This window comes from Siphateles boraxobius, unplaced genomic scaffold (genome assembly GCF_051911475.1).
Source record: "Siphateles boraxobius isolate OS27281-9 unplaced genomic scaffold, OSU_SipBor_1 12, whole genome shotgun sequence".
Lineage (NCBI taxonomy): Eukaryota > Metazoa > Chordata > Actinopteri > Cypriniformes > Leuciscidae > Siphateles > Siphateles boraxobius.
This window is the reverse complement of record NW_027508722.1, coordinates 5586799-5600722: the sequence shown is the minus strand read 5'-3', so window position 1 is coordinate 5600722 and position 13924 is coordinate 5586799. Positions and strand designations below refer to the sequence as shown.

The 13924-nt window shown below is 47.2% G+C and overlaps 1 protein-coding gene across 2 annotated transcripts in view; it reads left to right on the top strand.

The window, feature by feature from the left end:
- Positions 1-13924, top strand: part of cers2b (ceramide synthase 2b) — a 58332-nt gene that overhangs the window by 31822 nt on the left and 12586 nt on the right. For both annotated transcript variants that reach the window (XM_077206959.1, XM_077206967.1), the window contains exons 8-9: positions 1354-1482; positions 2746-2852. In XM_077206959.1, coding sequence (XP_077063074.1) covers positions 1354-1482; positions 2746-2852 — 236 coding nt within the window. The remainder of the gene's footprint in view (positions 1-1353; positions 1483-2745; positions 2853-13924) is intronic.

Genomic DNA, 13924 nt, shown 5'->3' with positions numbered 1-13924 from the left:
CTGTTTCCCGAACAAGGCTAGGAAGACTGTCAGAGTTTGGGTGCTAAATAGGAAAATCTCCTATTTAGGAGGATCTACCGCCTGACTTTACAGAGCAGCCATCAAGTGTTAGACAGTATTCTAGGTTATTATATGCAGAGGTTTTTGGTCCTATAATAAGAATCTCTGTTGTTGTTGTTTTTGTTCAGAATTAAGTAGTAGGAAATTACTAGGCATCCAATTTTTTTTTATCCAACTATGCATTCCGTTAATTTGGTGAATTGGTATGTTTCGTCAGGGCGCGAAAAAATATAAACGCCATGCTTCCTAATGATATCTCCCAAGGGTAACATGTACCGGGTGAAAAGCAAATGGTCCTAGTACTGAGCCTTGCCGTACTCTGTACTGAACTTGTGATCAATATGAAACCTCTTAATTTACTGCTACAAATTGGTAACCGTCAGATAAGTATGATTTGAACCATAAGTATGATTTGAACCATGAACTATGCATCAAATGCAGCACTAAGATCCAGTAACACTAATAAAGAGTTATAACCACGATCAGATGATGAGAGCAAATCATTTGTAATGGTCTGAATCCTAACTGAAAATCCTTGCAGATTACATTTCTTTCTAAAAGGGAAAACAGTTGATTGTTGTTGATTTTGGTGATTTAACAAGTTTAGACAATTCTTCCTCTCCTTTATTAAAGATTGAATGGAATTGTTTCTCAGGGAGTCTATAAAATTACATCTCGTGATAGTAGATGTTTGCATGGTTATGATTTTCTCTTTAATAGTATCAATCTTGCAAGTAAAGAAATTCATGAAGTCGTTACTGCTGTTCTGTTTGGAAACGTCTGAATATGAAGCCTTATTACTCATTAATTTAGCCACTGTATCAAATAAATACCTAGGGTTGTGTTTGTTTTCTTCTAAGAGAGTCGAAAAGTAAGCAAATCTAGTCTTTTTTAAGGCCTTTCTGTATGCAATAACACTTTCCTGCCATGAAATGTTTTCTGTTGCAACATCCAGTTAATTCAAGTACTATTCAAATATCTGCTAATATTGACACAAATCAACACAAGGAGGGTGGAAAATGGTCATTATAGACAAGATTATGAAAGATATTGACTAACATTATAACTGGACCTAATGGGAAAGGAAAAAAAAATATAAACAACTGAAATTATTCTTTAAACAGATGAAATGTATTAGCTGTGTGTAATTTAAACTAGTGAGTCAGGGATCATGATTGAGTTCCTTTTTATTGCACTGTTTTCCTTATAATAAATCACATTAAAATGAGAGGCGTAGTATGAACATCTCATAATGGTATAATGATATCAGCATTATCTTACGCTTTCTTCCAGGACTTCAAAGAGCAGATCATTCATCATGTGGCCACCATCATGCTGATCGGTTTCTCCTGGTGTGTTAATTACATCAGAGCGGGAACACTCATCATGTTCATGCATGATTCGGCTGATTATCTACTAGAGGTGTGTAGAACAACCAGAGACAAAGACCCAATGGGACGTCAATGTGATAATGTCAAGAGAGTGGACTAGGATAGATGTTGTGTATGTTAGTGGTTAAAGATCTGGGAATATTAGTTGTGCAAATTAGCATATTAGAATGATTTCTGAAGGATCATGTGACACTGAAGACTGGAGTAATGATGCTGAAAATTCAGCTTTGCATCACAGAAGTAAATTACCCTTTACAAAATATATTTAATTAGATATTAGATTAGAGGTGCATTGTGTAATATTTCTGAGGATTTATTGACAGAAATGCAATATAAGATCCATAACTATGTTTTCAGTGGTGTATAAAGACCTTGCAAAATGAACCGTTATGTTTTTATTACCTTAGAATGAGACATTTATATCTCCATAACCGCGGGCTCCCCCTTCTATGGAGGTCGACATATTGTGTCGTCATGTTTCTACCGTACCGACAGCGAACACACAGCGCTACAGAGCGTGTTTCCTCACTACCTTGAAAAAGCAGTTTTCAATGGTGTATAAAGACTTTACTTAATGAACCGTTATATTTGTATTTCCTTAGAATGAGCAGTTTCTATCTAAATACACCGCGGATCCCCTTACATTGAAATGCGCCGCCATGTTTCTACGGTGGCCCTAAACGGACAAACGCATTTCGTTTCTATGTTGCTCTTCGTGCAAGGAAGCAAGCTTAGTTCAGCGAATAAAACACTGACACAATGATGAACAAGTAACAATAATATTTGCAATAACATATAGTTTTACTGAATAATTGAGTAAATATAATTTGTTAATTTATCCTTGTAAAGAATAGCAGTAACAGCGTCTGCTGTCTCAGACGATGACATATTTTCCTGTCGGCCACCGTTACTTTTGTTGGTTGCAGTTCGTAACCTCACCACTAGATGCCGCTAAAAATCCACACACTGTACCTTTAAATTAGATTGATTATATTAAAACAGCTTTTTAAAATTTCAATAAGGTTTTACAATATTGTCGTTTTACTGTATTTTTGATCAAATTAATTCAGCCTTGGTAAGCATAAGAGACTTTCAGAAACATTACAAAAATCTTATAGACCCCAAACTTTTGATTTGGGATAAAGAACTCATGGCATGTATATCAGTAGAAAAATCATTTCTGTCTCCCTCTATCTCTTCTATACACATCTCCATCGTATCATCTCTCTCTCTCTCTCTCTCTCTCTCTCTCTCTCTCTCTCTCTCTCTCTCTCTCTCTCTCTCTCTCTCTCAGTCAGCTAAGATGTTCAACTATGCGAGATGGAAGAACGCATGCAACTACATCTTCATCCTGTTTGCTGCAATCTTCATCGCCACACGCCTCATCATCTTCCCTTTCCGGTACACATCTCATCTGTCTCTCTCTCTATTTCTCCCCACACACATGTTGTCATCACCAGTTTCGATTATGATACAGTTGTTGTGTGTTTCTGTGGATATAAGCTAGATAATACTTTATAAGTAAAGCCAGGTGTAAAATTGTTTGATTGAGAACAAAGACAAAGAAGTAAGTGTGTGTAATACTGTAAAACATTGCGTATTAGAATGATGTCTTAGAAGGCAGCTGCCTATATAGGCAGTAGACAGAAAGGTAGCTCACTAGGTTTTAGAGCAGAGCTAATGTTACATGGCAGGAGAACAGTTCTTGCTCATCATAAAGTGAAAAAGCATGACTTTAATCAAAAACAAAACCACAAAATGATGAAAAATACTTTGAGTTCCTTATACCTATGGTCTTATGCACTGGATACCTTTTACTTGTGTTGTCTTATACATCTTAAACACAAGTTTAATCCTAAAGTCTGACCGAAAGAAGTCTAAACCGGTCTCAACATGTATATTCAAATAGGTAGGAGCGGGCTAATAGAGAAACATAACAGGAATTAAACATCAGAATAAACATAAGAAATAATATAGAAAATACATAAATGCCATTAATTCAGGAATATAATTTGCATTACAATACATTGCATTACAAAATAAAATTATAGAACAGCACCTTAAATTCACTGTTACCTCAAACAAACAACAAGAAGCAAATGATAATTCACATACAAACTGTTCAGATATTCAATTGGCTCTTACAGTTGGTGTCACATAACCAGGGCTTGACATTTTAGCAGTGGCGTGTAACAGTCATTCCCACTCGCCACATTTTACAGGCTGAATTTAGATAAATATATGCACAGCGGGTTTCTGAGTGAAGTTCGACATGCATGTTGGGTTACATGTTTCTTCCAGCGTAGAGCTTAGATCGGGCCCAAAAAATCAAGCCCGACCCGACCCGAGCACGTTGTGTCCGAGCCCGGCCCGGCCCGACACATTAACTGTAATTATGAGCCTGAGCCCGATTTAAACCGACCATTTTTAATATGTGGGCCGTTATAACCAGGGGCGACGACAGATCATTTTTTAACGCAGGTGCTGAATGCAGGGATTAAAGTTCTCCGTCGCTACGACGGATTTCCGTTAATTGCAGCGAGTCTATAGCCGCCTTTCCACTGCACACGACATTCGCATACGATTGTCGCATTTCGCCCCCTATTGTCAGTCGCATGGAACTTTCATTCCTATCGTACGCGGCAACATGGGAGAGAAGTTGATTCTCGCAGTCTCCGAATACCCCATTCTTTATGATATTACTCTTGAATCATACAGAAACGTCAGCAGGAAAAATGAAGCTTGGAAGAGAGTTAGCGAGATTGTCGGTCTGCCAGGTGGGTTTTGATTGCCAAATGTGCAGAATGAAAGCAAATCTTTGTCCCGCCTAAATTACCATCTAGCTAGTATTTCAATGCAGTTGTATTATTACACTTGGTTAACATAACGAACAATGCTATAATTTTTTTTGAGAATAAATTATATTTACAAATAATACATAATTATAAATTATAATTATATATTTTTTTTCAGACAAGCAAGTGTTATAGGCCTATTTGATGACCTGTCATGTTATACTATTTCATGTAGACTTGATTTGGGTGTGTACAGTAGTCATTTATAGCAAACAGCAAATTTACCAACAAAAGAATTGTGGGCAGTAAAAATATAAATTGTGGGCATATAGTATATATACAGTCGTGCTCAGAATGAATGGTACCCCTGGTAAATATGATAAAAAATGTTTAAAAAAATCTGCATCGTTTATCCTTTTGAACTTTCATTAAAAAAAAGTGGAGGGGAAATCACATTATGAAATAAATGTTTTTCATACATACACACATACATATACATGCACACATATGCCTATATATACATATTTATATATGTTTCTATATTACTGATTTAAGTTTGTACCTGAGACAAATTGCAAGGCGCTCGGCTGGGCTGATGGACTCCCGGAATGAAGTATCCTCCCTGGTAATTTTTGGGCCAACAGCCTGGAGAATCTCATCAAATTCCTCTCGTGAGACCCGAAAATACTCACGGAAATCTTCCCCGTTTTGGTTTAGACGCATCTCTTGCACTAAACGGTGATACTCGCCGAGATGTTTCCTCCGTGCCAGGTAGTGTTTTACCCACACTGATTTGGAGTATTTCTTTTTGCGTCTCCAGTAAATGAGTGCAACAACAAGAGCCTTTATTCTCTGTGCATTTACCATGGTTGAATGAATGAATGAATGAATGAAAACATCAAAAATGGCCGCCAATATTTTAGGAGGGAAAAGGAATACAACATTAAAACCAATAATATATATATTAAATTCATAATTGAATTTTATTATCAATGTCTTTTTTAAAAGTATTAAGTGTTTCGGATCAAGTTTTAAAAAAGAGTATGAATAATTCTCAACTTGCGCACACTGATTTGATTGGATTACATTGGAATACATCACATCCGGTCGGCCGGTCGCATTCGGTCTAGCCGCAGAAGTTCAGATATTTCAACGGATCCAAAGCTCAAATCGGATCCGAATTTTCCGCATACGCATATGATCGGAACTCCCAGCAGCTCCCGTACGACTCTCCATTGGAAATGAATGACTTCCGGTCCGACGTCTGTCGTTTGTCGTGTGCAGTGGAAAGGCGGCTTATGACGGATTTCCGTCAATTGCAGGGTTCCCGTCTGTCCTTAATGTCTTAAATTCACTTTTCATAATGTTAAGGCCGTAAATAGGCTTTCATTTCTCAAATAGTGTGATAAATGTCTTAATTTTAGTTTGAATAGGTCTTAAATTAAGGCAAGACGAGGAGTATTCACCCTGCTGAGGGGGATGTGATAAAGTCTGGATCGGAGCGAAAGCACGTTCCTCTATCCACTCTAAGCATTTTGTAATCACTTCGCTTATGGTCCAGTCCGGGTTTTCAATTCCCGCTCACGGAAAAACTGCTCCGTGTTCACTCAATTAATCTTAGTTTTGGAGAAGTGCATGTCAGGCTACAGCTGGTTTGCTGCGGTCCGAATCCGAGCGAGTTTGTTCCCTGCGCCCCCCGCAGCGTTGGTCTGGTTTCACGTTCAACTTAATTCTATCGAACCCTGGTGCGTTTGCGTGCATATTACGTCAACGCAAACGTGCACGGCGCATGATAGAAAACAGAACGCGGGTCAATATTGGCCGTTTCTCAATACCAATAGGCTACGCAAACCTCGGACTTGCGTCCTTGATAGTTCGGACTTGGCAAGTTCGACTCGGGAGAACGAACTCCCGAGGACGCGAGTCCGGTTATTCTGCAAACGGATCCGCGCCGATCTTGGTTTCGTCACTCATCTCGCTCTGGCTACTCCGGTTATCTTACGAGAGGTTCTCTCGTATTGCGTAAGTTTAGCTTACGCTACGGGAAAGATTCATCTTCTCGAGATACTGAAGCCAAAAAATTATCCTTAATTTTGTATAACTTGTCAACGCAGTGCAGCAGCTAGCAGACCTAGAGCAGGCCATCTCGCGTGCTCATTAGCTGCCCTGCGGGCAACTGCTGCAGCCTACCAGTGCGCCCGGCGTGACGTCACGCCCAATGAAGGGCGCCCGCGCCTTTATAGCGTCACAGCCCACCAGATAGGCGTGGCTTAGCGTATAAAATAGGGGCTGTAGGCTGAATTCTCTGATTTTTCGACTCTTCAGCGAGCTCTTCGCATCGCTGGATTTGAGAGAAGCCACCGCCGCCGTCGAACAGCGAACAGCCAGCTTAGGACAGCGCTGAGGAAGCCGGCCGTCTTCGCCACCTTCAGCCATCCGTGCGAGCTACGCTATCCGGCGACGTATCCTTTTTTGCAAATCATTCTAAAAGAGCAGCGAGCGTCTTTTTAAAGATGCCTCGCACTTCCTGCGGCTCGTGTAAAGCCCCGCTCAGCGCCGGAGACCGCCACCTGATCTGCGCTCTCTGCCTGGGCCTGGAACACGCAGAGCTCGCCCTCGCGTCCGGGGGCTGCGAGCTCTGTGAGGAGCTTCCGCTGTCGACCCTGCGGGCTCGACTCGAAGCGTTCAACACCACAGCAGTCACTCCGCCTCCTGTGGGACCGCGCAGAAAGAAGCGCCGTTCCCTGAGACAGCCGGAACCTGTGGCCACAGCGACGCGCTCGCCGGAGAACCTCCCTCGAGCCTCGCTCTCGCCTTCCCCACCTCTCCTCACTGACGCGCAGCTGCCGCTTGCGAGCCTCACTGCCGTCACTTCGGAGGATGAGTCCGTGGGACACGCCACAAAAGACTGCTGCTCTATCCTGGCATCAGACAGCGAGGAATGGTCGCTTCACTCCGCCTCCTCGTCAATCCAGGAATCCGCCCGTACCCGCGCTGGAGCTGACGCGGAACTTATGCGCCTGCTGACGCAAGCTGTCGACCGTCTCGGGCTCGAGTGGTCGCTGCCGAAGGAACCCGCGCCGAACAGGCTCGACGGCTGCTTCCTTCAAAGTCGCCGCCGCGCAGTTTCAGAAACCAGGCCCGCTCCATTCCTGCCGGAACTTCATGCGGAGCTGACGAAGTCGTGGAATTCGCCTTTTTCGGCTGGACTTCAGTCACAGGCCTCCGCGTCGCTCTCCCGAGTGGACGGCGCCGCCGAGAAAGGGTACACAGCGATTCCCCCTGTGGAAGAGGCGGTCGCAGCGCACCTTTGCCCGCCCTCCGCGAGATGGCGGTCACGGTCAGCCCTCCCGTCTAAAGCCTGCAGAGCCACTTCCGCCTTGGTCGGCCGCGCTTATGCCGCCTCCGGCCAGGCCGCGTCTGCTCTACACTCGATGGCTGTGCTTCAGATCCTGCAAGCCGACCTCCTCCGTGAATGGGATGAGAAGGGCCGGGACCCAGCTGCGGTTACGGATTTGAGAAGCGCGACGGATCTTTCTCTCCGCGCCACCAAAGCTGCAGCCCAGGCCATCGGACGAGCCATGGCCGCGTTAACCGTGACGGAGAGGCACCTCTGGTTAACGCTCGCGGATATGAGGGAAACTGAGCGAGCCACCTTTCTGAACGCGCCGCTTTCCCCCACTGGTCTCTTCGGCCCAGCGGTGAACGGGATTGTTGACCGCTTCTCTATGGTGCAAAAGACCACGCAGGCCATGAACCTCTTCCTGCCGCGACGCTCGAGTTCCGCCACAGGCCGCTCTCGCGAGAGACAAAGCCAGCCTCCTGTGCGAACCAGCACCCAGCGTCCAGCACAGCATCAGCCTTCGCAGCGACGTCAGGGCGGCCGCCCTAGATCGCGCTCAGACAGCCGTCGCAGACCGCCGCCCCCCAGAGGGCCTCGGCAAAGGCTCACGCTGAAGTCTGAGCACGCGAAGCCCTCCTAACAGCGGGAGAGAAAAGACGCGCGTGTCCCGCTGCGGCCGGACCGCCGTCAAAGTTCATTTCCCTGTCAGTCCCCTTCGAACAGGCTACTGCAGTGGTTCAACTAGCAGCCAACGAGCCGGTTTATTCACCCTCTCGCCTGCACACAAACGCCGTTTTCACGGCGACCCAGAGAAATCTCAAAAAGAGTATAATGTCTGGTCCGGCTCACGCCGTCAGTGTTTTAAGTGTAGTGAATGTGCCCACGCCCCAGTGTTCACCCCTACACATAAGCACTCAAAATCCCGTGTCACTCACAGAGCACACTCTCATAAAGCGCAGAAAAGCCGCTCGAGTGTTGAATGTAAGAAATGTGTCCACAGGTCTGTGCCCACTATCTGCCCGCTCTGTTACACGATCAAAAAAGCTTATGAACGTAAGTCTCGTGCCCGCCAGAGAGCGCTCACGCTTGCTAACACAAACCTTCCCCCGGGTCCCGCCTGTGCGTTTAAGTGTTATCACGAGACACAGGGCGTTAATAAAACGCTCCCCATCTACTATGATCGGGGCGTCAGATACAGTTGTAAATCTCGTGCCCGCGTGCGCGCGCTCACGCTTACAGAGAGCTCTCCCGCCCAGAGCGCTGCTCGCGCGTCAAAGTGTGGCAAAAGTATGTTCCCCATCCCTTATGATCGGGACATCTCACATAAGTCAGCCGGTCTCGGCTGTCAGCGAGCGGCCATTGCCCAGAACCGAGAGCGCGCGCGCCGCGCTCTCGGCTCCGGTTCAGTTTCACAAGCCCGCAAATGGCGGCGGTCTGAACCCGGAGGCCATTCGCCCCCTGGCGGCTCACATAGCTGCGTGGGAAACTATCCCAGGGATTTCAGAATGGGTGTTGAGCACAATAAAGCAGGGCTATGCACTTCAATTCGTTCGCCGTCCTCCCCGCTTTCAAGCCCGGACCGCGACGATAGTGAATGCGGAAGTAGCACACCTACTTCACGCAGAAATAGCAAAGCTGCTGTGCAAAGGGGCTATAGAAAAGGTGCCGCCTTCTCTGAGCGAGTCAGGCTTTTACAGCCGATATTTTCTCGTACCCAAGAAGGACGGAGCCTTCAGACCTATCCTAGATCTGAGATATTTGAACAAAGTGCTTGTAAAAAGACCGTTCAAAATGCTTACGACCAGAAAAATCCTCGCGCACGTTCGCCCGAGGGACTGGTTTATTTCTCTAGATCTGAAGGATGCCTATTTTCAGATTCAGATAGTACCCCGTCACAGGCAATTTTTGAGATTCGCCTTCGACGGTCAGGCATATCAATACACCGTCCTGCCGTTCGGCCTGTCCCTAGCACCCCGTACATTTACAAAGTGCATGGACGCGGCGCTCGCCCCCCTGAGAAGTCAGGGGCTGCGCATAATGAACTATCTGGACGATTGGCTGATATTGGCACAGTCAGAGACAGAACTACTATCTCACAGAACAGTGCTTCTCAGTCATCTGGAAAGCTTGGGTCTCACGGTCAACTGGACCAAGAGCTCATTACTGCCCAGCCAGTCAATTTCCTTTTTAGGAATAGAACTGGACTCGGTGACCATGACGGCTCGTTTATCGACACAGCGCGCGCGCCGTGTTCGCCACCTAGCCGCATCTTTCCAGAAGGGCAGCTTTCTCCCTTTGAAAACATTTCAAAGGATGTTGGGCTGTATGGCATCAGCTGCAGCGGTGCTCCAGTTGGGCCTACTGCGCATGCGCCCGCTCCAACGCTGGTTGAACGCTCGCGCACTCGCCGAGCCTGGGTGTCTGGCGGCCAGAAAATCAGAGTGACTCAGACCTGCATAACAGCTCTGCAGCCCTGGTTAGTGGCCGATTGGTACCAGCATGGAGTAATGATAGGAACCATCTCTTATCGGAAGGTCATCTCGACAGACGCGTCCAACTCGGGTTGGGGCGCGCTGTTCGAGGGCAGACCGGCCTTTGGCCAGTGGTCAGACCAGGAGAAGGGTTTTCACATAAACTGTCTGGAAATGATAGCGGTCGAGAACGCGCTGAAGTGCTTCCTCCCGTTTATACAGGACCAGCATGTTCTTGTCCGCTCGGACAACACATCTGTGGTATCCTATGTAAACCGTCAGGGCGGTGTCAGATCCAGAAATCTCTGCAATCTGACGGAACGCCTCCTTATTTGGTCACAGACGAACCTGCGCTCGCTGAGGGCGGCGCATGTGCCTGGCCATTTGAACGACGGCCCAGACAGACTGTCCAGGGACAATGTTCCCCCAGGGGAATGGTCCCTGCACCCCCAAACGGTCCAGAAACTGTGGCGCCTATTCGGCAGAGCGGAAGTCGACCTGTTTGCGTCAAAAGACAACGCTCAATGCCCGATGTTCTTCTCGAAGGACGAGGACGCGCTGGCCCAGGTTTGGCCCAGCCTCCCGCTATATGCTTTCCCTCCGGTCTCTCTGTTGCCACAGGTGATCAAGAGGATCAGGGAAACGCGCCACTCGGTGCTCCTCATAGCCCCGCGTTGGGAGAATCAGACTTGGTTCCCGGAACTGGCACGGCTGTCACATACAGCTCCGTGGCCGATTCCGGTGAAGGCAGATCTCCTCTCTCAAGCTCGCGGCACGATCTGGCATCCCCATCCAGAGTGCTGGTCTCTGCATGCATGGTTGATCAACGGGTACTCGTTGCCCTGCCAGAAGGAGTGATGAACACGATCACGCAGTCTAGAGCCCCTTCCACGAGAAGGCTCTACGCGTCTAAATGGTCGGTGTTCTCTGGATGGTGCACCGACAGAGGTCTGGACCCGCGGACATGCGGGGTGGCGCATCTGCTCACTTTCCTACAAGAGCTGTTGGATAAGGGAAGATCCCTTATCCACGCTCAAAGTTTACGTGGCGGCCCTAGCAGCATTCGCGGAATCGACGCACGGCCAGTCACTGGGAAGACATGAGTTGGTCATCCGCTTCCTTAGAGGAGCTAGAAGGATGAATCCGCCGCGCCCCCCGTCGGTTCCCATGTGGGATCTTTCACTGGTCCTCGAGGCCCTGAAAGCTTTTCCATTTGAACCACTAGACTCCGTGGAGTTGAAATATCTATCACTAAAAGCCATTTTTCTGACTGCACTGTCGTCAGTAAAACGTGTAGGGGATCTGCACGCGCTGACTGTCAGCGCGTCGTGTCTTGAGTTCGGACCAAATGACTCTAAAGTCATCCTCAGACCTAGACATGGTTATGTCCCTAAAGTGATGGGCACTCCATTCAGAGCGCAAGTTATTTCGCTGTCAGCTCTGCCAGCATCTGACAGCGAAAGTGATGTGAATCTCCTCTGCCCTGTCAGAGCGCTGAGGGTTTACATTACGCGCTCCGCCTCCTTCAGGCGTTCGGAACAGCTTTTCGTTTCGTTTGGTGGGCGCGCCAAGGGGCTTGCCTCCTCGAAACAGAGCCTGTCCAGATGGATAGTGGACGCTATAGCGGCAGCTATAGCGGCAGCTTACGCGTCAAAAGGCCTGCAATGCCCTCTGGGCATCAGGGCTCATTCCACGAGAGGTGTGGCCTCGTCGTGGGCATGGTCCAGTGGAATTTCTATCCATGACATATGTGTAGCGGCGGGCTGGAGCTCCCCGTCTACCTTTGTCAGGTTTTATAACCTAGAAGTTCCTGCCTTGCAGGCTAAACTGTTGTCAGTCTGAAAAGAGGTGTATTCTGCCCAGATCTCCTGCTCAGATCACGTTCATGACTCAGCTCTCCTGGTTGAGCTGCACTAAGTAGGGTATGTGCCATATGACTATACAGACCGGCGCGCTGCTCTGTATTCCCTATGTGTGCTTATGTACAAGTGATGGCCCGCGTGGCTGGCCACCTTATTTCTTCCACTTATGGGGTTCCCCTTAAGCTCGGGGTCTCATGTGGATGCTTGGCGCGCACGGCGTTGACAAAGTGTTCCCGTAGCGTAAGCTAAACTTACGCAATACGAGAGAACCTCTCGTAAGAGAACGATACTCGGTTACTAACGTAACCTCGGTTCTCTCTAGAGAGGGAACGAGTATTGCGTAACCGGCCGTGCTCACGCCACGAGCGACTTCGCTTCAGTCGTCGAAAAACCAGAGAATTCAGCCTACAGCCCCTATTTTATACGCTAAGCCACGCCTATCTGGTGGGCTGTGACGCTATAAAGGCGCGGGCGCCCTTCATTGGGCGTGACGTCACGCGGGGCGCACTGGTAGGCTGCAGCAGTTGCCCGCAGGGCAGCCAATGAGCACGCGAGATGGCCTGCTCTAGGTCTGCTAGCTGCTGCACTGCGTTGACAAGTTATACAAAATTAAGGATAATTTTTTGGCTTCAGTATCTCGAGAAGATGAATCTTTCCCGTAGCGTAAGCTAAACTTACGCAATACTCGTTCCCTCTCTAGAGAGAACCGAGGTTACGTTAGTAACCGAGTATCGTTATCTCTTTATGTATATTTTAGGCAACAATAAAATGAAATATGGTATAAAATACAACTCTGCCTCTTTTCATCAACAATAAAACGAAATATATACAAAACACCTCTTTTCATTTATAAATGAACATATTATCATAAACATATTAGGCCTATATGGCCACACAAATGTGGTTCAGACAACGCACATTGATTATCTTCACTCCATATATTTATAACAACACGCAATATAAAACACAACCCTGCTTCTTTTTGTTTTCATTTTAAAAATATGAAACATTATTGATCATTAAAACTGACAAACTTAACAAACAGAGACAGGGTTGTATCATTTTATTTTATTATGCATGTACACATACAAGAGAATGCATAGTAAAATATATAAAGAATATTTTATATATTTTAGAATATATAACATTACACAACCCTGTTGCTTTTTGTTAAATGTCAGTTCCCTTTCAAGGGAACTTCGAGCTGCGTCAAACGCTGCGGGAACGCCCCTGCGTTGTGCGTCATGAAGCACGTATGGAATCAGCCCAATGGAGAGATGAAACGTCATAGGCGGGTGACGTCATCGACCAGGAAACTATAAAGCACCCCAAAAACACAAGCGCATTAGCTTCTGTGCTTTCAGTCGCGCTACATGTGAATCTGTCCCTGTGTGATATTGTCTGTCTTACATACCCTGCACCACACAAACAATTTATCCCTATATATATATATATTGAGAGATTATGGCGGACGAACAGCAGTTTAGAAAGTGTGTTCCTCCCTGCTCGCGTTATTTAACGAGCGGGGATACACATGATCTTTGTGTTGTTTGTTTGGGAGTTCAGCATGCCCAGTTTGCTCTCGAGGGAGCAGACTGTGAGCATTGCGAGCGTTTGCCGTTAAGGACGCTCCGCTCCCGCCGATCGCTCTTTGAGGAGAGCGGTTCGGTGCGCGCTCCCCGCGGTTCGGGTCCCGCTTCTGCCGAGGCAGAGCGGCGGCGCTTATCGTGGGGATCGCAGATGGATCTCACAGCGGGGTTTGAGACGGGCTCTGCCTTATCTCTCCCTTCACCTGTGAGATCCAGTGCCTCAGTCCCGGGTTCGGAAGCACGCGCTGCGGTTTCTTCCGCTCGGGCTGAGGCACCAATGCTGCAGCTATCCAGTTCTGAGGAACTTGATGTTGTTAGTGTTGAGGGAGATGTGGAGGATTCGCCACCCCACACTCCTGAGTGTGATGAGCTTATGGAGGTGTTAACAAGAGCTGTTGAAAAACTTAATATTG